Below are 23,713 nucleotides of genomic sequence, written 5' to 3' on the forward strand. Positions count from 1 at the left end.
CTGTATTGTATCTGAAGGAGAATAGTTTGTTTTTTGCACTTCAAAAAATGTCTGTATTCTGGGGCCCTGTGCAGCCTCCTTTGCCTCCCAGCCTGGCAGAGCCCCTAGGGGGTCCGGGAACCACCGCACCCCCACCCTGCCACGAGAATTCTGGCAGCTTCTGCTATGCCGAACTTTGCTCCCATTCAACACATGCCGGTACAGGTCAGCCAGGGGTCAGTGTTTTTAATCAGTTATCAAGGTCTGGGTGGGGGTTACAAAAATGAAGAAATGAAGTCAGCATTTCCCATAGACCCTCAGGTCAAGATTCAAGGTTCTCACGTGTCATCATGATAGGAAAAATCAACACTGGGTCCACTCACTCAACCCACCCCTCAGAGTTGGGGCAAAGGGGCTGCTGCACACCTGAGCCCCTCATCCGTCACCAGCGCCCACATGGTCCACATCTCCAGGGGGCTGAGGCGGTGCACGAGCAGGAGCCCCCTGTACAGGCAGGGGTCTAGGGGGTCCAGGGGCCGCCGTATTCCAAATGTCTTGAAGCCAGCATGGTGCACGGGACTCACCCCCAGCTTCCTCAAGCACATGCCCACGAAGACGTCGTCGATGGGGAAGAGTTCAGCCTCCTCCACGGCTGCTTGGAGGCGCTGCACGGTGGCTCGGGACATGACGTAGCCCCCACCCCGGCGTAGGGTGGGTAGTGGCGGGCCCTGTACATGGAGGGGGGGATGAAATATTTGACCTTGGTGTTCCTGTTGGGCAGGGCCTGGCGGATGACATCTCCCACCAGGAGGTCCCGGGCCGGGTCCCGGCCCTCCAGGAACTCCAGCACGTTGGGGACGTGGACAAAAACATCGTCATCTCCCTTTAGCATGAAGTGGGCCTGGGGGCAGGCAACTGCCACCCAGCGCTGCAGGTGCAGCTCCTTGAGCGTCAGGTTGAAGAAGTCCTCGGCAAAGTCCCACTGCAGGATGTCGTCGAACTCCCGGCTCTCGTAGGCCAGCAGCTGGGCTGGGGGCGCAGGCCCCGCCACCCCCAGGAGGAACACCAGTTTCAGCCGCCGACCCCTCGCCCAGCCCCCCACCCGGCCCCACGTGCTGCGGATCGCCGCTCGCCGCTCCACGTGGCCGGGCTGCGACTTGATGGCCAGGAGCAGAAAGGTGTCATCCGAGCAGCCGGAAGGCTCCAGCAAGACGGAAAAGTTGCGGCAGTGGCGATAGGTCAAGAAGAGGCGGTGGCGGCTGGGCAGAGACAGGGAGACGTTAGCCACTGTGCGGTTGGGGAGACACTGGCTGCGACGGGGCCCCGGGGGAGCCCAGAAGGGCTGGCGGGCCGTGGGGCCCCCCACTGGCTTGGCCTCCTTCTTCAGGAAGAGCAGGCAGCTGAGCAGCAGCACAGCCAGGCTGTACAGGACCAGCCAACCCAGCCTGCGAAACATGGCAGGTCCTGCAAAGAGAGAGCCGTGTGAGCCGCCAGCCACGTCCCCGGCCGGCCACCCAGCAGCCGAGTCCCTGCCGGCCTCCCTTCCATTAGCTCTTCTCGGTGTCTCCTGTGCCTCCTTCCAGAGTCCCTCTCCCAGGGGACAGGTAGGCACACCTGCTGTGCCAGCCTTTGCCTTCTGCTGTCATCAGAGGGCTCTCGGGTCAACTTTTTCCCCAAAAGGACTTGAGGTTTTTTTGTTTTTTTTTTTTTGAGAGCAAGACAGAGCAGGGGAGGGGCAGAGGGAGAGAGAATCTTAAGCAGACATCATGCTCAGCTCAGAGCCCGACATGGGGCTCCACCCGGGATCATGACCTGAGCCGAAATTAGGAGCTGGACACTGAGCCCACCGAGCCACCCAGCCGACTTGCAGCCACCTTAAAACTGAGGCACCATGGGGTGGCCTGGCTGGCTGGGCTGAGTCCCAAGAGCGTGCGACTTTTTTTTTTTTTTTTTAACGTTTATTCATTTTTTTGAGACAGAGACAGAGCATGAGTGGGGGAGGGGCAGAGAGAGAGGGAAACAGAATCCCAAGCAGCTCCAGGCTCTGAGCGGTCAGCACAGAGTCCTATGCGGGGCTCGAACCTACGGACCACGAGATCATAACCTGGCCAAAGTCGGACACTCAACCGACTGATCCGCCCAGACACCCCACAGCATGCGACTCGAGTTTGAGCCCTGAGTTAGGTGTCAAGATTACTTAAAAAATAATAAAATTTAAAAAACTGAGAAACCATGAGCACTTGCAGCATGTCCCAGGAAACTCAAGTATCTTATAAAAATGGCACGGAGCTAGTTTAGTTTCCAGTGAAATACATTCTAAGCATTTAGGGCCCTTGAATCTAAAGTCAAACCATTTCCCCTGAAATAGTGTGCACCGTGATCTGCTGGCGGCAGGCCCTGTGCAGGATGTCGCAGAGATGACCGAGGTGCTGCCCCAGGGCCTTTGCTCCTCCAGAGAAAGGGAGCCACAGGGACCCCAGAATACACCCTTCAGGTCTGTCTGAAGCTTCTTTCCCCAGTTTCTTGGAAGTTTCTTCTTTCCCCCAGGTTTTTGGGGGGAGTTACTTAAAATGGGGTTTTAAGAAAAAACCACTTGCACAGCAGAGCATGAAAGGAGAGCTGGAGCTCTGCCTCCCCCGTGGGGCCCCTCTCCCGTCCCTTTAAGCTCTGCTCTTCTCCCAGCCAGTATCCCAGCGATCCAAAGAGAAGGCCCAGAAACGGGAACTAGCAGAGTAACCTGACCAAGACCAAGTCAAGAGCAGCACAGCCAGGCCTGGGGCCCCTCGTCTTCACTTCCACTGCCACGCCATCCTGGTCCTACAGGCCTACACCTCTATCCAGTCTGCCGGCATCGGCCTCATCCCCTTCGTCCTGCCGCCGCGGCTGCCACAAACGCATCTCTTCTGGCCGCTAGGGATGCAGAGGCCGGCAAGGCAGGCAGGGCCACAGAGAAGAGACAGACCAAAAACCAAAACCAATACCCACTCGAGACGGTGCCGAGAAGAAATTAAACCAGCGTAACGGAACACAGTGACTGGGGAAGATTATCTCAAACTGCAGTAGCTGAGAAAGCTCTCCTCGATAAAGGACGTTTGACTTCAAGGGTACTTATTTTGAGAGAGCGCAGGCACACAGGCGGATGGGGAGGGGCGGAAAGGCGGAGAGAGACTCTCAAGCAGGCTCCCCGCTGCCAACGCAGACGGGACCTGACTCCCGGCTAGATCTCACCAGGGTGGGATCAGGACCTGAACTGAAACCAAAAGTCAGGCGCGTAACAGACCGAGCCCCCCAGGCACCAAGACAAAGGACATTTGAACAAGAACTGAACGCAGCGAACCACAGAGATCTGGTGGGAGAGTGTGCCAGGCAGAGTTAAACAGAGCTCCGGGAGTAGGAGCAGTGAGACTTCTCTGAGGACGGGAGTGTCCTGTGGCTGGAGTATTAAAAGCAAGGAGGAAAGCGGAAGAAGGTGAAGCCAGAGCACGGGAAGGCATACATAAAAGGGCCATCGTGAGGCAAGGGGGGAAGCTTGGGTTTATTGTTATCCTCGGTAGAGATCCACTGGAGGATTTAGCAGAGGTGGTGACAGAATGTACCTCGTGTGAAGGATTCCTCCTGCTGCGGCTTAGATGATGGGTTTTGTAAGGAGACAGGAAACCGGCTAGGAAACTGTTGCGCCGCCAGGTGAGCTACGCGGCTTTCAGGCGGGGAAAATGACTCTCAGGTGTGGGCGATGAGCCCGGGGCCGCGCCGGCCGCGTCGGCTGAGAACTCAGGGCGCAGGGCCAGCGGTTTGGTTCCGGAGGCCGGTGCGCCGCGGCCCCGCTCGCCTCGGCCCCCAGCGCTCCCGCTGCGCGCGCACACACCCGGGCTCCCCCGCACGCCGGACCACGGGCAACTCCCGCCCCGCCCCGGCCCGGAGCACGGTCCCCCCGTCTCGGGCCGCTCCTCTGCTCCCCACCCTACACGCTACTGTGAATCCTGATTCAGTACCTGCGAATGTAGGTCTCCTTCCAAACCGAGAGCCCCCAAGAGCCTGGTTCTTAACCCGGCGTGGGCTTCAGCGAGGGCACAACCCCCACCCCCGCAAGTGTCGTGCTGAGTCCTGAGGGTCTGCGGTTGTTTCTGGGGTGACAGCCGCCTGGGGTCCTTGGGGCTCGGCGACCCCAGTTCATTCTTTCCACGCCGCGGTCTCTAACGGGCTGTTGTGGGGGCCGGCGGCCGGCGGGGTCGCCAGAGCGAGGAGCGGGGGGGGCCCCGCGGCGGACGCCCCTCCCGGGCCCGAGGACCCGCGGCGGCGCTGCCCGCTGAGGCCGGCCCGCTCCACAGCGCCCGGTTCCGGCCGTCCGGGCCCCGGCGGGCCAACAGCGGCCGAGGGTCTCCGGGGCAGCAGGAGGCCGCCTGGCCCCGACGGTCCACGGCGGAGACGACCCCGCCGCCAGACCCGGCGTCCTCGCGGACGCGCCGGGGTGCAGAGGCACGGGCAGCCCCGGCCCTCTCCGGCACGGCGAGACACCCCTGAGCCCGCAGCGCGGCCCCAGGCGCCCCCGGTCCCGCACAACCCGCCCCCCGCGGACCTACCTGAGCCGGGACGCCGGGCCAGGCACGGGCGTGGAGCTGGAGCGGCCGAGCGCGGACGCGAGCTCTAGCCTCGCACCTCCCGCCCCGCTCCGCTCGGCCGGTGGGCGGGGCCCGCTTGGGCAGCGGGAGAGGCGGGGCTTCGGGGCCGCCGCGGGGCCCCGCCCCCTCCGGGCTCCGCGCCCCCTCCCGGCTCCGCGCCCCCTCCCGGCTCCGCGCACCCGCCGCACACCTGTGGCCGCGGAGGCCGCCCCGCCGCCCCGGCCCACCCCCCGCTCCCGGGCGCGGCGGCCACACGGACGCGGAGCCGCGGTGGTCAGAACGGCCTTTAATCCCGCGCCCTACAGGGCGAACTCCCGGAGCGCCTCCTCGGCCGTGCGGCACTGGTTCAGCTGGATCTGCACCTCCACGGTCAAGGGCTGGGGCTGGTAGTCGCCGTCGTACACTGCAGCCGCAGGCTTGGTCTTTTCTGAGGAGATAAAAACGCGGGTCTGTGAGTCCGAGGGGCGTGCGGGCTGCTGCTCGGCCGTCCTGGACGGGCTCGTTCCGCATCCCCGAAACGCAGAGCTGCCCTCCGAGGCAGGGGGAGCGCGGCTTCGTTGTCAGCGTAGTAAGGAACACACTTGTCACCCCTCATCAGATCGTTTAACCAGGCTCAGCTGTTGGAGCTGCGAGATGAACTAGCCACGTGTCTGGGAACACCGTTTTCTCTTGACAGAACACCGACAAACCATGGTTATTCGGACGCGGATATCTGGTAGATGTTTGCTAAAAAGCAAACGAAGGAAGCCTGGCATTGCGGGGAAAACAACAGAAAGCATTTTGATACATTTATGACATTTGAGCTTTCGAGTAGAAATTAGAATTTTGGAACATCGCATCTGCCACCGTGAACTTAACCGTTTCCCAACACTCCAAGACTTTTCTAATCATATGCGTGCTGATGAAGAATATGATTTTTGGATAATGTATAATGAAACGTGTCAACGGTTGGAAGATCTGCATAACTCTGTGGACCAGTATTTCACAAATAACCAATGTCTGACGTCACAGATTGTGCAGGGGCAAGATAGCCCTTCAAAATGCAATGTGAAAAAAAAAAGCAATGTAGACTAATGGATTTTAAGGTAACTATGCAAAAACGATAGATTCAGTATTCACACCGTAACAGGCTTTAAAAAACTAGTTGTCAAATTTTGACATAATACCTAAGATATCAGTTATTTGAAAGCCTATGAAAATAGCCCCTTCTTTTCCAGTTTCGTGCCCATGTGAGACTGGATTTTCTTCATACACTACAATCACAGCAACACATCACAAGAGATTAGGGGCTGCAGGAGCACCTATTCAAATGCAACTATCCTCAGTTAAGCCAGACAATAAAGAAATTTGCAAAAGAGTAAAAGAAAATTAAGACCATCTTAACCCCGTAGCTTGATTATAAATCATGCCCATTGTCCATATTTGTATGGGCCCTGAAGTCTGGCAGTGTACATCCTTTGTTCTTTTTCTTTAAAAAAAATTTTTTTTTCAATGTTTATTTTTGAGAGACAGAGCACAAGCGGGCAAGAGCAGAGTGAGGGAGACACAGAATCCAAAGCAGGCTCCTGGCTCCCAGCTGTCAGCACAGAGCCCTATGCAGGGCTGGAACCTACAGACTGTGAGACCACGACCTGAGCCCGGAGTCTAACGTTAACCAACTGAGCCACCCAGGTGTCCCTCTTTGTTCTTTTTCAAAGCTGTTTTAGCTATTCTACATCCTTTGAATTTCCATATTAATTTTAGAATCAGCTTGCTGATTTCTACCAAAAAAAAAAAAATCCCCCAGAATTACGATTGCTATCAGGTTGAATCATAGATCAATCTGAGGAAAACCAACATCTTAACAATCCTGAATCTCCCTATCCATGTACATATTTATCCATTTAAGTCTTTGATTTCTCTCAGCAACATTTTGTAGTTTTCAGTGTATAGAACTTCCACATCCTTAGTCAGATTTATCCCTATTTCATATTTTTCAATGGCATTGTAAATGGTATTTTTAAATTTCAGTATCTAATTGTTTATTGCTAGTATATGGAAATACAATTAATTTTTGAATACTGATCCTGTATCATGCAACCCTGTTAAACTCACTTAATAGTTTTAGAAGCTTTTCTAATTATAGGTATGCAGTGCTATAGATTTCTCTATAAATACTGTTTTACTTATATTCTATTAATTTTGATATTTTATCTTTTCATTTTCATTCTGTTCAAAGTATTTTCTAATTTCCTTTTTGATTTCTTCTTTGACTGATAGGTTATTTAGAAGTGCGTTATTTAGGGGCGCCTGGATGGCTCAGTTGGTTGAGCGTCTGATTTCTGTGCTGACAGCTCAGAGCTTGGAGACTACTTCAAATTCTGTGTCTGTCTTTCCCCCTCTCTCTTTCTCTGCCCCTCCCCCACTCGCACTCTGTCTCTCAAAAAAATAAACATTTAAAAAAGATTTTTAAAAAGTGTGTAATTTAGTTTCAAACAATTGAGAGATCTTACATACTTCTTTTACTGATTTCTAATTTAATTCCCCTGTAGTCATAGAGGATAGGATATTTTGTATGTCTTGAATTGTTTTAAACTTATTGAGACTTTATTAATAGCCCAGATTATGGAATATCTCAGTTCTGTGTGCACTTACAGAAGGTGTATTCTCATGTTGTTCGGTGGGGTACTCTACAGATGTCAGTTACGTCAAGTTGATTGGCAGTGTGATTCAGGTCTCCTACATCCTTAATGATTTTCTATTTGTTCTATCAATTACTTAGGGAGGTGTACTGAAATCTCTGAATATAATTTTGGATTTGTCTATTGCTCCTTGTAGTTCTATCAGTTTTTGTTTCATATATTTTCAAGCTCAATTATTAGCTGCATACTTAGGATTGTTACATCCTCCTGACTCCTTTATTATTACAAAATAACCCTCTTTACCCCTGGTAATAGTCTTTCTCTGAAGTCCATTATGTCTGATATTAATAGTTGCTCCTGTTTTTTTATTAGTGTTAGCAAGAATATCTTTCTCCATCCTTTTAATATTTTTGTATCTTTATATTTAAAGTGGGTTTCAGGTAGGTAGCGTATGGTTGCATCTTTTTTATCCAATTTGATCATCTCTGCCTTTTAATTGGGTGTTTAGACCATTTACATTTAATGCGATTGTTGATATAATTACATTTAAGTCTACCATCTTATTTGTTTTCTATTAACTCACATGTCCTCTGTTTCTTTTTGTTTCATTCTTTAAGAATAACTATCTTTATGATCCCTCTTTTTACTCCTTTGTTGGCTTCAAGTGATATTATACCACTTCACATAGAAATAGGAACCTTACAATGATACACTTCCATTTCTTTCCTTACTCCCACTTCTAGCCTTTTTGCTATTATTGTACATTCTATTGGTTATATATATATATATTTTTTTTTTCATTAAACAATTAACTATAATTTAAACATACTTAAATAATAAGAAAGGAGTCTATATTTACTTACAATTACCATTTTCAATGCTCTCGATTTCTTTGTACAGATCCAGATCCATCTAGTATTTTCTTCTCCTTAAAGAACTACTTTTAACTTTTCTTGTAGTACATGTATGCTGGTGATGCATTCTTTCAGCATTTGTCTAGAAAAGTGTTCACTTCGCCTTTGTTTTTGGAAGATAGTTTTGTTGGGTAAAAAATTTTAAGTTGATGTTTTTCTTTGAGACTTCCTCCACTGTCTTCTATTTGACATTTTCCTGATGACAAATCTGATGTCATCTTTATCTTTGTTCTTCTGTACATAATGTGTCTTTATCACCAACTTTTAGCAGTTTTATTATTATCTAGCTTGGTTTTGTTTTCTTCATGCTTCTTGTGTTTAGAGTTCACTTAACTTTTTGGATTGGTATATTGATATTTTCCATCTAATTTGGAGGAAGTGTTTCAGCAGTTATTTCTTTAGATAGTCTTTCTGCCCTCCTCACTCTCCTTTGGGGACTCCAACTACATGGACATCAGTTCCTCTGAATTTGTCTGAAAATTCACTGATGCTCTATTCATTTTTTTCCAACCATTTTTCTGTTTAATTGTGGATAGTTTCTACTGCTTCCAGTTTACTAATCTTTTTTTTTCTGAATTGTCTAATATGCCACTAATCCCACTGAATGTATTTTTAATGTAACATGGTAGTGTTCATCTCTAAAAGTTTAGTTTATCTTCCATATTGCTACATACCACCACCAATCTTTCCTTTAGCTTCTTAGATATATGGAATATAATTATAACTTCTTTAATGTCCTTGTCTACTAATTCTAACATATGTCATTTCTGAGTCAATTATGAACAATAAATTCTCATTATATATTAAATTTTCTTGCTCTTTCTTTTAATGCCTGGTAGTTTTTCTATTGGATGGAAGACATAAATTTTACCTTGGGTACTATTTTTGTGTTCCTTTCAATATCTTTGAGTTTTGCTTTAGTACATGTTTAAATTTGATCGTTCAAGTCTTGCTGTCCCTTCCTGCTCAAAATTTGTAGTGTTCCCCAGGGCACTGTGCTCAATCCTCTTCTCTGTCAACATAAGCGCACGTACTTTCATGACTTTAAATACCACCTATAAGCTGATTCATTCATTCATTCAATGTCAATGGCCTATACTATGCTGGAGGCTGGGGACTGTCTGACTTTAAAGAATGCAGGCATAGCCCCCACTCTCTTGTAGTTTCAGTGTAGTGGACAAGATAAAAGGGAAACCAGGACACAGATTCATATCTCTATAGTTAGCATGGCGCTGAGTACCAAGGATGAAAACAGGATACCCTGAAGAAAACAAGGAAGCCCACACTAATCCAGGGATCAACTCCCCTGAAGAAGGCAACTGAGGCTGAGATCTGGCAAAACAAGTAGCTGAGTACAAAGAGTGGCAAGTGCAAATGGAGTACTCTAGGCAGAACTCTTGGGGGTGGGGGGGAAGTGCTTATAGAACACGGACATTCGGATTTTGTGATGAGCCAGCAGGAAGTCATGGAAGAATTTCCAGCAGTAGAGTGACACAACCAGATCTGCAAACAAAATCGTCCCGCTGCTGTGGGGGTGCCGACAGACCGGCCACAGAGTGGGAGGAAGGAGGTGCAGCAAGGTGGCAATTGTGATTGTCTAGCGTGGTGGCAAAGGAGATGGAGAGTGCCCCGGGTGACAATGGGCAGGTGAGGGAAAGGCTTCTTCAGCTTCACGGGCCCTGGGCCCGAGTCTCTCCTGTCCACCCCCGGCCCCACGGTAACTCTCACACCTGTCTTCTCCACACCATCTCTGCTGCCCATTTCCAAGTCAGGAAATGACTTAGCACTTCTTGCCTTTTACAGGGTTTGGTTTTGTTTTGTTTTTAGGTGAATTTTTTTTCATTGAGATAAAATTCTCCTAATATTCAACATTTTAACTATTTTTAAATGTACGCTTCTTCTGTCGCTTTTAGTCTATTCACAATGTTGTAGAATCGTCACCATTATCTAATTCCAGAACATCTCATCCCCCCAAATGGAAACCCAGTACCCATTAGCGGTCACTCCCCACCCCCAACCCCCAACCCCCACAACCACTGATCTATTTTCTGTCTCTATGGATTCACCTGTTCTGGGCATTTCACACAAGTGGAATTATACAGTACATGGCCTTTGGCATCTGGCTTCTTTCACTCTGCATCCCGTTTTCAAGGTTCCTCCACGTTGTGCACAGGTGGCGCTTCATTCTTTTTTGCTGGGTGATCCGATGCACGGATACCCGTGTCCTCTTCAGGCACTCCTCCGCGGATGGACACTGGGCTGTTTCCACTTTTTAGCTGTTGGGACTAGTGCTGCTCTGACCTCATCTTACACCTCCTTGCACCTCGCAGTAGCCTCCCAGCTGGTCCCCTGCCTCCTAGCGCTCCTTCCAAGCCAGCCGGTTCTTTCTAAAACTCAAATCTAAAGCTTACCTATTTCAGACACTTCAGTGACTGCCCCTTGCTCATAGAGCAAGTCCAGGCTCCTCGTTGGGCAAAGAGGGCCGGACGACTGCTGAGCCAGAAGGACGCTGGGCCAGTCCCAACTTCAGTCCCCTATCCCCCCTCATCCTGGCTCCTACCCCAGATTGCCTCTCCTGCCCTTCACATAACCCACAGCAGGCTGCTCTTTTCTCAGAGATGCAAGAAAGATGTAGGGTTTGGTCCTCAGAGCGGGCATGGCCTTCCCACTGGCCAGAAGATACAGTTCTCCATTCTTCCATTTCTTTGGTCCCAAATCAGGCCGATCCTTCCCCAGGTCCTGCTACAGTCTGAATATTTGTGTCTCTGCAAAATTCACGTTGAAATTCTAACCCCCAAAGTGACGGCATTAGGAGACGGGGCCTTGGGAGCTCCTGAGGGTAGAGCCTCAGGAATGGGATTAGCGTCCTTACAAAGGAAGCTCCAGGGAGCTCGCTCACCCTTTCTACCATGTGAAGACATGGCAAGAAGGTGCTGGCTAAGACCCAGGAAGAGGGCCCTCACCTAACGATGCTGGCACCTGGGTCTTAGAGTTTGCAGTCTCCACGACTGCAGGAAAGAAATGTGTGCTGTCTATAAGCCTCCTGGGCTGTGGTGTTCTGTTATAGCAACCTGAATAGACTGAGGTCCTCAATAAACACTCCCTGCTCTCAGTTGCCACCGTTAATTCTTACCTTTTTTAGCTCTCTTGTTCTTGTTCTTTGAATCCTGAGAGGAAGAACCACAACAAGAGATGCTTACTGGACTTGGTGGGCACCGGGGAAGGGGTGCTGTCCTATAGGAAGGCAGGGCAGCTCTAACCTGGCTCCCCACACCTGAGAAGGCTGCCCGAGGAGCCAGTAACCCAGAGGGCTGGGAGCTGGGCACCGCTGCATGGCCTAGGGAGAGGCCTTCCTCCTCCCCAGGCGTCCCAGGGCCCTGCCAGCACGGGGGCTTCTGGAGGAGGTCGGGAGGCTCAGAGATGCACCCCCCCCCCCCCCATAACCCTTCCCTGCCCAGCACTGGTTTCATGGGGAGGGGTGTGACAGAGGCCCTACTGTACCCTGAGGGACGTGAGCCTGTCAGTTTCCAAAGTGCGGATCACCCCAAAGTTGCACACTTCGGACACAAGTGGCTCCCCCGCCAGCAGGGGCTCCAGGACCACCAAGCCACTGCCCAGCACCCGCAGGATGGGCGGGTCCTGGCGGAGCTCCTTAGGAAGCTCTTTCTTCTTGGATCCCTTCTGTTCCTGTGGAGAGAGGTCAGGAGAGTGGACGGGGCCCAGAAGGGACAGTGCCCAGAGTGCCCACGGCCACCACCACCACCACCTTGGGGCACCTGGCAGCCCAGCCAGTACCTTTGCCACCTCTTCCTCCCTTTTCCCTGCCATGTCCTTCCCGTCTTTTCCCTTCTTGTCTTTCTCCTTCTTCCCTTTCTTGTCCTTCTCCCCTTTTCCTTTCTTGGCAGGCAACGGGACGTCAACAGGAGGCAGCACCGCAGGCCAAGAGAGAATCTAGGGGACAGCGAGGCGGCCACGAGTGAACACAGGCCAGCCTGGGGCTGGCTGGGACCTTGCCGACAAGGGAGCGGGGCCCCACGACAGAAGACCGGGAGACAGGAAAAGGGGGATCCCGGCCACCCACCTTCTCCTCCACGATGGTCACGGTGGTTCCCGCCAGCAGGAAAGCCTTGAGTGGCACCAGGTCCTTGAGTGTGTGCTGCATCTCGTAGCTGCAGGGGATGACATCAGTCCAGGGCTTGCGGGCAGTGCTGAAGAGAACGGTCCTTGGGGAGGGGGATGAAGACAGGGGTCCCATCACCCGGGAGGCTGTGGCCGGGGACCAGGACCAGGCCTTTGAGAAGATGTGCACACACGTGCACAGCGGGAGATGAGGCCAGACACAAAGGATTACTGCCCGATGCATTTAGATCAAGGTCAAAGAGAGGCAAACTAGTTAATGGTGTTGGTTGAGTTGACCGTGACCCTTGGGGAGGAGGCAGGGGCCTAAGGAGTCTTCCGAGGTCCTGGTATGTTGTTACTTGTCAAGGGCAGTGGCTACCTGGGTGTCCTCATCATTTGGCTGTAAAGTGGATATTTCTCTATGTGTGTGTTACACCTCAATCGTTTTTTTTTAATGGTAGAACAGATCTGTATGTCCACAGCCACATGGAAAATCAGCAAATTTCAAATTGATATACAGAAGTCTATTTTTTTAAAACAAAAAAGATATGAGTATATATGTTTATATATATGACTGTATAAGAAAAAAATAGGGAACTACGTGCACAAAACTATTAAGAATAACTCATTCTGGGGGCACCTGGGTGGCTCAGTGGGTTGAGTGTCCAACTTTTGATTTTGGCTCAGGTCATGATCCCAGGGTCATGGGATCGAGCCCCACATTGGGCTCCATGTTGAGTGTGGAGCCCGCCTAAGAGTCTCTTTCTCTCTCTGTCTCCCTCTGTCCCTCTCCTGCTCTCTCTGTCTCTCAAATAATAATAAAGAGTAATTCACTCCGGGGCCTGGCTGGCTCAGTCAGTAAGGCCTGTGACTCTTGATCTTGGGTTCCTGAGTTCAAGCCCCATGATGGGCATAGAGCCTACTTAAAAAAAGAAAAAAAAAAAAAGAGTAATTCATTCTATAGGATAGGTTAGATGGATGCAGAAGAAGAAACTTATTTTCTCATGTACATATTTTTCTAATTTACATATTTTTAAAGCAGAATTATTTGCGGCTCTTTTTTATGTTTTAAAAACTCAACACCACCAAGAACCACAAAGTCGTCGGCTGTGGTTGACTGAGGAGCCTGGCACGGGGGGTGGCTGGTTGTCCCCCACCTTCTCTCTGGCAGCGGGGATGGCCGCTTGCCTGGTTCTGTCACCTGAGGGAACACAGCACAAGCGGATGGGCCACTGCAGCTTTTCCATATTCTCCACAAACCTTATCATTTACCCTCAGTTGAATTTTGTAAAAAATAAACCCAGGGGCGTCTGGGTGGCTCATTCGGTTAAGCGTCTCACTCTTGATCTCAGCTCAGGTCTTAGTTCAAGCCCATGTTGGCATAATAATAGCAATTATTATTATTATTATTATTATTAAATAAACCCAAATCAGGCTCAATGTTTTGAAATTAGTTACAAAAATCAGTTAATAGAGCTTCAATACCTAATGAGAAGTGACCCTAAAAATTCTTCATCAAAAGGTTCTTCATCAGATAAGACAACACCTGTGGGGGCTGTGAGGCCAGAGGGGCCTCAGGAGGGTAAGGAAGAGCCTGCCGCTCAGGCTGCAAGATCCACACCAGGGGTCGGACGCCAGGATACGTTCCACGTATCAAGAAGTTAAACTGAAAAGATTCTCAACTCTGAGGGCTAAAACGGAAAGTGCTGTCCTCTCGGGTGACTAAGAAATGCCCGCGTGCGCGACACCTGGCGGCGGGACTCCTGGCGGCGGAAAGGCGATGCAGCCCTGCCGGGCGGAGGGAAGGAAGCGCGGGGGGTGGGGCTCGGAGTGCCGGACACCGACGCGGCCGCACCCGCACAGCCGGGAGCGCGGCCTCGGGCCCGTCCCGCGGGGCCCGGGGGCGGCGGGCAGGGTGGGGGGGGGTGCCCTGCTGTTGGACGAGGAAGGGGCTCCCGCAGGGCAGGGTCTCCGTCCTCACCCTGGGGAGGGGCAGAGCCGGGGGTCTCTTCGCGGCCGCAGCTTGGCCAGCTCTTCCGCGGAGTCGGCCACCCCGGGCAAGGGCGCCGACCCGCCCGACAGGAGCGAATCCTCGCGCTCTTCCGACTGGGCGGACAGCCCGGACTCCGCAGAGTCCTCGTGCTCTTCGAAGACCTCTTCGGGAACGTCCTCCGGAATGTCCTCGGACAGCTGTTCGGCGCTGGGCGAGGGCATGACGATCTGCGGGAGAGACCACACCCCCGCCCGGCCGCGGTGTTCAGGGTTCTCAGGGCGCGTAGCGCGCGTGTGCGTGAACGGGTGTCCGCGGGAACAGGTGTCCGCGGGAACAGGTGTCCGCGCCACGGTGAACTTGCGGAGCCAGCGAACACACAGACTGGGGCAGGAAGGTTTTTTTAATGCCCCTTCTCAGAGAACTGCCTTAGGGGTAAGAAGAGTAACAATTTCTGCAGAAGCTGGGGTGTCCTCCGTTGCTCCTGGCCGAATGACACCCTGAGGTCTGCTTCCGAAGGGAAGGGTGATGCAGTAGGGGAGAAGTATGCCCGGGGAGCAACCAACCTGGTTGTAAACGCTGTTTCCTTGTGAGGCCGTTGGCTCATATTCAAGGGCAAAGGAAGGAGGTGAAAGAAAGGAGGAGGTTCGAGAAAGGGGCTGAACGAGCCTCTTCCCTTCTCGGAGGAGGGTGTGAATCAGAAAGCTCCCTGTGAAGGGGTTTCCTGGGCCCCAAGAAGCTGAGAAGCTGTTCGGCCTGCACAGGACACCCTGCGGACCCCAGTGCAGCCCAGCCCTCCCTCCCCCCCCCACCCCCAGTTCCGGGGGGAGGGGGGCAAGAGCCCCCGGATCACACACCTCCGCCAGGACACCACCATATTCACTTTCTTCTCCTTCTTCCTCTTCTACAAAATCGTAGGTCACATAATAGCTGTAAGTGATAAAAGGGCCTTGGGGCCCTGGTTCCGGGTCTAAGACAGAGGTGTCCTGAACCCCCTTGACATTTCCAATGGTCACCACGAGCTGTGCCTGACGTGCCAAGAGGTCTGCAAGGGAGAATGGGTAGGAGTGAGGGGGACGGCAGGGGAGCCGGATTCTTGCCTTCTCTCCACTCAGTGGGGAGCCTCAGAGTTTGCAGACTTGGGTTCAAATCCCAGTTCGGCCAAGTTCCAACAGCGGTTTGGGGGTAAGTCCCTTTTTGCTAAGACACCCCCCTTAAGCCTTGTTTTCTGGGTCTGTATAATGGGAACGGTAGTAGCTGCTTTACAGGATGGTTACAGATGAAGAGTACATGTTATCTTAGCACGAGCCTGGCTCACAGTAGGAGCCTGGCTCACAGTAGGCGTAGCTATTATCACCATCTTGACCTTGAGCAACCTCTGATGCAGCTTGTGGCATGGGCCACAAGGGGGTGATCTCAAACCGCCACAAAAGTAAAGAAGTTGATTTAAAGAATGTTTCCTGTTTGCCTCCTTACTGCTTCTGTACCCAAATCCCAATCACAGGAATCAAAAGTCTGGGACAGAACTCGGACCGAGAAGGTGAGCTACGCCTGATTAGGGTGTGGGTCAACTGGGGAGCTGCAGGGACAGGCCACTAGTTCGATGGTGGCAGCAGAGGCTCGAGGTGTCAGATGCCGGCCCCTCCCCACTGGGCACATCAGCTCCCTCACCCCCACTGCGGCCGAGCCCCCGGAACTGATGCTTCTCGCTGGGAGACACGGTGATGTCGTCCAGCACGCAGAGCTGGGACAGGCTGTCGATGGTGAAGCCTCGGTAGTAGGGCAGCAGGGCCAGCGGGTTCCCCTGAAGCACCAGCAGCCTCAGGCGGCTGAGGGTGCCGAGGCTGGCCATCATGCCCTGCAGGTCCGTCAGGTCGTTGAAGCTCAGGTCCAGAGAGACGAGGTTGGGCCTAGAAGGGAAGCAGGACCATCCGGGGGTCCAGAGGCAGGGTGAGCGAAGGGATGGGGACGTGTGCCCGGCCTGCCCTGCTCAACACCCGCCGGCACCCCGCATCCAGAACAGACAGAAGGCCTGTGCTGAGGGCAGGTTAGGAATTTCCGCCCACCCTCGACTCCCAAGTCAGGCGCCCTTGACTCAAGTTAGCCACCCTGTTGGGAAGTGCTTCTTGGTTCTACTGCCCCCCCCCCCCCCACGACACTGCCATCCTCGCTGCGACACAGAGATGGCCCTCGTCACATCCCGCCTCCACTGACTTCCATTTACACCGGTCTTTTCTTCTTGGTCCCTCCCACAGATCCTGACACAGTGTTGTGCCACTAGAAGGTTCTCAACAAAGACGGACAGACTGGCAAGGAAGACGGATGGAAGCCTCATGGGGAGGGGCGGTGAGTAGGGGTAAGAGAGGGAGGTGGATATGGGGATCTGGGATGAGGGTGCCTGAAACTTGAGGGGGTTAGAAGCCGGAGGATGCCCTCCAAAGCCCGGCTGGCTCATGGTCACAGGAAGCCACGTGATTCCTTTCTCGGGGCACACGAGTGACGAACATGCCAGTGAGGACAAAGGAGGCACCCTGCATGCCAGTCTGGAGAAGAGGGCCGCACAGGGGGCAGGGGTGGTTCCCCGATGCGAACACTAGAAAGCAAACTGGTTTCAGCTCTGAGAGCAGCCGCGAGAGAAGCGCGAGGGGCGCCTCATCAGCACTTTGCTGTACCCCGGGCCTCCAGCTGGCCGAGCTCAGCCACGTCCCCCCCCCTTCTGCTCTCCTTTGGCAGCCTGTCCCGCCCGTGATGTTGGCTAGCCAGTCAACGGGAAATACCCGAGAACATTTCATGGGGACCAGCACACGGACCGTATCCCGTGTCAGCCTTCTTCAAGAAGACTGAGAACACATCAGCAAAATCGGTCCACGAAAAGGGGGCCCTCCGTGTAATTTCAAAGCAGTGAAAATCAAAGGTTTCACATACATGTTTTTATGAAAGCCACACTTGGCATTAAGCAGGTTACCTATGTTTAGAATAAGTATGTTTTCCAAATTAAAAAAATCAGAACACCCGGTACCCTGTCCACGGTCTGAAATCAGCCATCACGGAAGTCTAACATGTACGCCTCCCTCCCGGCAGCCGCCGTCACTGGAAGAAAGAGGTGCGGAAGCACACGCGGCCAAGACTGTGTAGAGAGAGCTTGGCAAGAGTGGGAGAGAGAGGAGGAAGAAGGAAACTATGGCCAGAGTCGGGCACGTTCCAAGAGCACGTACAGTTGGGCCCCCTGAGATCGTTCTCCAGGTTACCTAGAAAAGCAGGGAAGTGATGCTGGCCTACGTCCTCTGCCCCTTCCGGGCTGTGAACCTAAGCCCATGGCTGCCCAGGACGCTGAAGCCCTGGGAATCCTCACAGCACACCCCGAAAGCTTCCTCTGACGGCCTTTCACAGGTCGCCTCGGGTCCCCGCAGAGTCCTCAGACCCAGGGTCTTGTCTCCCACCGCTCACTCCCCAAGGAGACAAGTCACGGCAGGAGTGGTCTGTAGGGCAGCTGGGGGCGATTTTGCACGGCACGCACTGGGCACTATCTACAAACACTTTGGTGGTTACAACTGGGGCAGGGGTGCTACTGGCATCTAGTGGGTGGAGGCCAGGGGTGCCGCTCAACTTCCTGTGTGCGCAAGACAGCCCCACCACCGACAGGTTCCCACTCCAGTGCTGGCAGTGCCCAAGTCAAGAAACCCTGCTCTAAAAGCATCATAGCAAAAGGTTTGCTTTTGCTTCCTGCTATTTGTAATCCTTCCCTGGGCTTCGGTGGAAATGTTTGCTTATTTAGTTAGAGAAATAAATCCTAGGACTGGAGCTGGCAGCCAACCAGCAGTTATTATAGAAAAGAGCAAAGTTAAAAAAGAAAATAAAAGAGCAAAGCTAAAAAGGGAAGGGAAGGAAAGGGAAGGGAAGGGAAGACAAGAAAAAAAAAAAAAAAGAAAGAAAAGAGAGCAAAGCAGAGTCCATCAAGGTACCAGGGTGCAATCATCCAAACCTAACACTAAGCCCTTCTCTCTCTCTCTTTCTCTCTCTCTCTCTGTCTGGGACTCTGGAGTTACCAGTGGTTGGAGGTGACATAGAGACTTTCCAGGGGGCCCAGAAGCTTGTTGTGACCCAACCCCAAGTGCTGGAGTCGCGGGGGCGGGGCAGCGCACAGACACTCCATGCTGCGGATCTCGTTGCCATAGAGCTCCAGCACCTGAGAGAGGCAGAAAGAATGGTGCCTGTGAGCCCCAGTCCCTCCATCCTTCCTTCCCTTCTCCCTCCCTCCCGCTGTCCCTCCTCCTTCCTCCCTCCTCCCTGAGAAACGGGGAGGACCGCGAAGCATTCAAGCCAGGCCACCCGGTGTCCATCCGGACTCATTTTAAAATAGGGGAAAAAAGGGGCACCTGGTGGCTGGGTCCGTTGAGCGTCCGACTTCAGCTCAGGTCATGATCTCACGGTTACTGAGTTCCAGCCCCGCGTGGGGCTCTGTGCTGACCGCTCAGAGCCTGGAGCCTGCTTTGGATTCTGTGTCTCCCTCTCTCTCTGCCCCTCCCCTTCTTGTGCAGTCTCTCTCAAAAATAAATGAACATTAATTTTTGTTTAATATGGAATAATATTTCTATAGCAGGTGTTGGAAACTTCCTTTTCCTTTTGTGAAGAAAACTTTAAAATTTGGCACGGGACGGGGGGTAACACAGCATTTTGGCAATTGCTCAACCCACAGCAACCTGTCACTGGGAAAGCTAAAGGGCCCCTGGCTGGAGTAAGGGATGGACTTGAGGAGAACGGAGCATTCTTGCACTTCTGCTCCAAGGTCTCACCTGGGTTCTTCCGAAGCCTGGCACTGAGCCATATTTCTGAGTCCCTTTTGCCACTACATCTACTAATTTCCACATTTAATTTAAAATGGAGAGCACTTGGGGGAACCTGGGTGGCTCAGTCAGCTAAGCATCCAACTCGGTTTCAGCTGAGGCCATGATCTCACAGTTTGTGAGTTCAAGCCCCGCATCGGGCTCTGCACTGACAGCACAGAGCCCACTTGGGATCCTGTTTCCCTCTCTCTCTGCCCCTCCCCTGCTCATTCTCTATCTCAAAATAAATAAAAATAAAAACTTAAGCCTGGAATAGCTTTTATTTATTTATTTATTTATTTATTTATTTATTTATTTATTTAGAGAGCATGACCTGTGCATGACCTCGGGAGGGGCAGAGAGAGAGGGAGAGACAATCTCGAGCAGGCTCCACGCTTAGCGCACAGCCTGATGGGGGGCTTGATCTCATGACCGTGAGATCATGACCTGAGACAAAATCAAGAGTTGGACGTTTAACTGACTGAGCCATTCTGGTGCTCCTGGTTTCTTTTTAAATGATTACTTTTATGGTGGCAAAATATACATAATTTGTCATGTTACCTATTTTTCTTTTTTCTTTATTTTTTTATTTTAGAGACTGTGCACATGAGCAGGGGAGGGGGTGGGGGGAGGGATAGAGAGAGAGGGAGAGGGAGAGAGAGAGAGGGAGAGAATCTTCAGCAGGCTCCAAGTTCAGCATGGAGCCCAACACGGGGCTAGATCCCTCAACCCTGGGATCATGACCTGAGCTGAGATCAAGAGTCAGGAGGCTCAAACGACTGAGCCACCCAGGCGCCCCCATTTTACCTACTTTTAAGTGTACAATTCAGTGGCATTAAGTTCACTCACATTGTAGTGCAGCTGTCACCGCTACCTACTTCTGAAATTTTTCATCACCCCAGACAGACTGTACCCCATTAAGCAACAACTCCACATCGCCCTCACCCCTGCCCCAGTAACCTCTAATCTACTCCCTGTCTCTGTGGAATTGCCTCTTCTAGATATTTCACGCAAGCGGAATCAGCTAACATGTGACCTCTCGTGTCGGGACTCTTGTTCTCAGCATCACGTGTTCAAGGTTCGTCCATGTCCCAGCACGGATCGTTCCTGTTTATGACTGAAGAATATCCCACCACGTGGAGGGACCACATTTTGTTTGCCCTTTCTCGGCTGCTGGACATCTGGGTTGTCTCCACCTTTCAGCTGTCGTGAGGAGTGCTGCCGTGAACACGGGCCAGCAAGAATTTCAGTCCCTGCCTTCACTTCTCTGGGGCGTACACCCAGACACGGAACGGCAGGGTCCTATGGAGATTCTACTTTTTCGGAACCTGGCCTCCCTCTCCAAAGCCTGGGGCCGGTCCTTGGCATCCAGCCACACTGGCCAAACCTTCTGTGGGGAGGGCAGGGGCAGGGCCTCCGGGCAGAGCCAACTCGAAGACCCTAAATGGAGTCTGAGCTCTTTTACCTTGAGAGTTGGGGGCAGGTTGACAGCCTCGATCTCCTGGATTTGATTAGCACTCAGTACCAACTCTTCAAGATTTAGAAATTTCAGGAGGTCTTTATCCACCAAGCTCACCTGGAAGGGAAGGAAAGGAAGTTGAGCGCTCTTGCGGGTGAGGCAGCTTTGGAGCAGAAACAGGGTCCACGGGAGGCCACCGACAGGAGGCCACTTGCCTCCTGAGGGAGTCACCTCGAACACACCAACCCCTTTCGTCTCCCCTACCGACCCTCTTACAGCCTCTCCTGCACATTCCACGAGGATCCCAGGGCTCCGCCTCCGCAGTGACCTCTCAGCCCCCGCCTCACTCCCCCGAGGCGCTGTACAGCTACCAGCCCAGTGTCCCGTGTCCCCAGTTGGACTGTGTGCTCCCAAGGGCAGGGATCCCATGTTCTGTGCTGTCTACCCCTGAGGCCTTAAGGAATCACGAGTTTACACACCGCAGGATCAGACCGGAAGTTCAGAGGCCTATCTGTGAACCTTCAGTTCTCTGTGGCCTCAAAGGCATCAGGGCCCTTCCTGGCGACTGTGCCAGTGTGCCCAGGATCGAGGCGTTCCCGGGACACTTTCAGCGCTGATGCCCGAAAGTCCCAGGAAAACTGACAGGAGTTGTTCCCGCCCCTCCCACCTGGTACTGTGTAGATCCACAGTTTCTCTGGGAAAGGGGAAGCCAATGTAGGGAGGCTGAGTTTGCAGATTGGGGCTCTGTTATCGGTAGAGGCAAAGAAGGCTTCTCAGTAACGGAAATTAATACAGTACCATGCCAACCCTCCCCAACCCCGGGCCCCCACAGTTTAAATTAAGTAAAACCGACACAGACACTTCAAAGGTCTCTCCGAGGACCCAGGAGCCCCAAGTCAGAAGTCAGCTGTAGAAAACACACCTGGATTCCCCGGGGGGGGGGGGGGGGGAAGGAAGAAGACACGGAACAAAGGAGCAGCTGGCCCTGGCAGGTGGAGGCGCTGGTGAAGTTAATTAGGCCCGAGCTACCTCCCCATCCTTCCTTCTACTCACCACCTAGGTCTCACCACTAAGCTCTTTAAGGGGCATGGCCTCCTTGACATCAACTTCTGGCACTCACCTGCTTGTCCACCACTCGTAGGGACCTGAAGTAGGAGTAGAAGAAGGTGTCCTTGAGCATCAGGGGATTCTGGATGGCCAGTTCTCTCAGAAAACGGTCCTCTGCACTGGAGCCCTCCAGCAGAGCCCAGGGGGAGTGGGGGCTGCGGACCAGGCCCAACAGGGCCTCCACCGTCTCCTCCCCGGGGCTCACGGCCTCCTCATCTCTGGGGATCAGCTCCCTCCATGTTCGCCAAGTTCGAGGAAGAAAACGTGACTTATTCTGCAGCGGTGGAGGTGGAGAAGTTCGCTACTCGTGACTCAGCCCTCTCAAGGATTCGAGACTCCCCCAAAAGAGTAGATGGTAGATGGTAAGATAGGACCGTCAGGGATCAAGAGTTTAGAAGTTTAAGCAGTGAGTAATCAATACCTCTGACTGATCATCAGCCATGGATAGAACTACAAAGAACTGCATTCCCGCCTTTAGGAATTTACTCGAGCTGGGAACCCTGAAGAAGCAGGTGAAAGCAACCTAACAGTTAAGAAGGATTTATGTACTAAAAGCTAGAGGCGCAAAAGGCAATCTGGGGGATGTATTAACCAAGGAATGGCTTTCGAGGAAGAAGTACCGTGGCTGAAAAGGTGAATTCAGAATTTAGAGGCCACAGCGGACGGGGAAAGGTCGGGTCCCAGAGCTGACTTTCTCCCAGCCCTTCCCCCAGGAGAACTCCTGGAGACATCGGTGAAACCCAACAGCGCCTTGCACAGTAGACACTCAACAGTGTTTGTTGAGGAGACAAATCCATTAGTTCCTTGATCGGTGCCTTGGTTTTCTCCTCTCTGAAAATGGGCACACAGACCTCCCCTTAGCCCCGACCAGTGTGGCGGGCCTCAGCTTCCCAGCAAGCAGGAGGGGAACATTCCAGACCCTCAAGATATTCCAGGGCACATCCTGGGGGCTGCAGGTTCTCAATGGCCTGCTCCTCATCCCCACCAGGAGCACTAGCTGATGGGGGTGGGGTGCGGGCAGACGCACCCGCTCCGGCCCGCAAGAGCCACGACTTGCACCCCAGGGAGAAGCTTTAGAAGGGAAGTGTTTCCGGCCTCAGAGACAAGGAGCCAGGAGAGGAGGGAGGGAGCCGCTTCTCCCCCAGACCCACCGGCCTCTGGAGGCAGCAGAACCGGGCCTGCTCAGGACCACGCCTTCTGCGCCCTGGGGCACCTGAGGGTTGAGAAGCTCTCGGCCCAGGCAAAAACTTTCCAACTCAAAGGGAGCCTGGTGTTTCTAACTGAGAAGCCCTACCCCCCCCCCTCCCGGGTCAGCCCGCCGGGCTCAGGTCTAGGCGGGGTCCCGCCCTCCTCTGCGGGTCAGGCCCGCGGGGTGGGGGAGGGTGGGGGGGGGGAGCTCTCCCATCGGCCCCTGCGGCGTCCCAGCCCCCACCCCAGCTCAGGACGCTCCCTAAACGCCCAGATCCAAACCTCCCCTCAGGCTTCTCCGGATCCGCCAAAGCCTGTGCCGGCGGCCCGGGCCCCTCGGCGCCGCAGATCCCCGCGTCCCTCCTCCGGCCGCCCCCGCCGGCGCCCGCACCCAGCTGCCGGTGCCGCACGGGAAGTCGCGAAGACACAACTGCCTCAGGTGCTCCCGGACCGCGGCGCTCACGGTCCCGCCGGGCGTCTCCATGCCCGCGCGGCCGCCTCGCCTGGCCGGTTGCTAGGCAACCGCCGGGACACGCGTGCGCGCTCACCGGGGCCGGGCGCGCGATCCTCCCGGCGGGGGCGCGCGGCACGCAGGCGCTCCAGGTGAACCCAAGACCAGCCGGGGTCTGCGGACTCTTCCCTGCTGGCCGGGAAACCGAGACCCTGACTCAGGCGGGGACGACCTGGGTTTTTGATTCTGACCCTTTTGCGCCCGCAGCTGTGAAATGGGACAATAGTACACTTCCCACCACCACCAGGGGCCATAACTGCTGTAGCTCCTAGCAGGCGCTTCCCACCTGAGAAAAGTGCTGATTATCGTTCCCATGTGACAGATCTAGGAAAGAGAAACGAGCCCAAGGTCAAACAGTCTCAAGATAAACCAGTGGATTCCAA

The 23,713-nt window shown here is 53.2% G+C and overlaps 2 protein-coding genes across 9 annotated transcripts; both read right to left on the reverse strand.

The window, feature by feature from the left end:
* Positions 1-8: 8 nt before the first annotated feature.
* B3GNT4 (UDP-GlcNAc:betaGal beta-1,3-N-acetylglucosaminyltransferase 4) lies at positions 9-3,801 on the reverse strand. Its single transcript, XM_042961511.1, is given in 3 exon segments — positions 9-682; positions 685-1,443; positions 3,576-3,801. Coding segments are annotated over 2 exon segments (1,059 nt in total). The 5' UTR covers positions 1,436-1,443; positions 3,576-3,801; the 3' UTR covers positions 9-374.
* A 1,070-nt stretch (positions 3,802-4,871) lies between these two features.
* LRRC43 (leucine rich repeat containing 43) lies at positions 4,872-23,315 on the reverse strand. Of its 8 annotated transcripts, XM_042962678.1 has the most exons (13): positions 22,783-22,912; positions 22,252-22,462; positions 21,645-21,905; positions 20,531-20,641; positions 18,289-18,428; positions 15,914-16,152; positions 15,100-15,287; positions 14,234-14,472; positions 12,215-12,356; positions 11,929-12,084; positions 11,635-11,820; positions 11,267-11,300; positions 4,872-5,025 (listed from the first exon to the last, which is right to left on the reverse strand). In XM_042962678.1, exons 2-13 carry the CDS (start codon positions 22,426-22,428, stop codon positions 4,898-4,900), a joined length of 2,001 nt encoding a protein of 666 aa, XP_042818612.1. In that variant the 5' UTR covers positions 22,429-22,462; positions 22,783-22,912; the 3' UTR covers positions 4,872-4,897. The 8 variants fall into 8 exon arrangements, with proteins under 8 accessions (XP_042818612.1, XP_042818615.1, XP_042818617.1 ...); XM_042962681.1 differs by lacking the exons at positions 22,252-22,462; positions 22,783-22,912 and adding an exon at positions 23,211-23,315; XM_042962683.1 differs by lacking the exons at positions 22,252-22,462; positions 22,783-22,912 and adding an exon at positions 23,211-23,265 and having other exon boundaries at positions 21,645-21,669.
* Between the last annotated feature and the right edge of the window lie 398 nt (positions 23,316-23,713).

The sequence above is a fragment of the Panthera tigris genome, chromosome D3, assembly GCF_018350195.1.
Source record: "Panthera tigris isolate Pti1 chromosome D3, P.tigris_Pti1_mat1.1, whole genome shotgun sequence".
NCBI classification, from domain to species: Eukaryota; Metazoa; Chordata; class Mammalia; order Carnivora; family Felidae; genus Panthera; species Panthera tigris.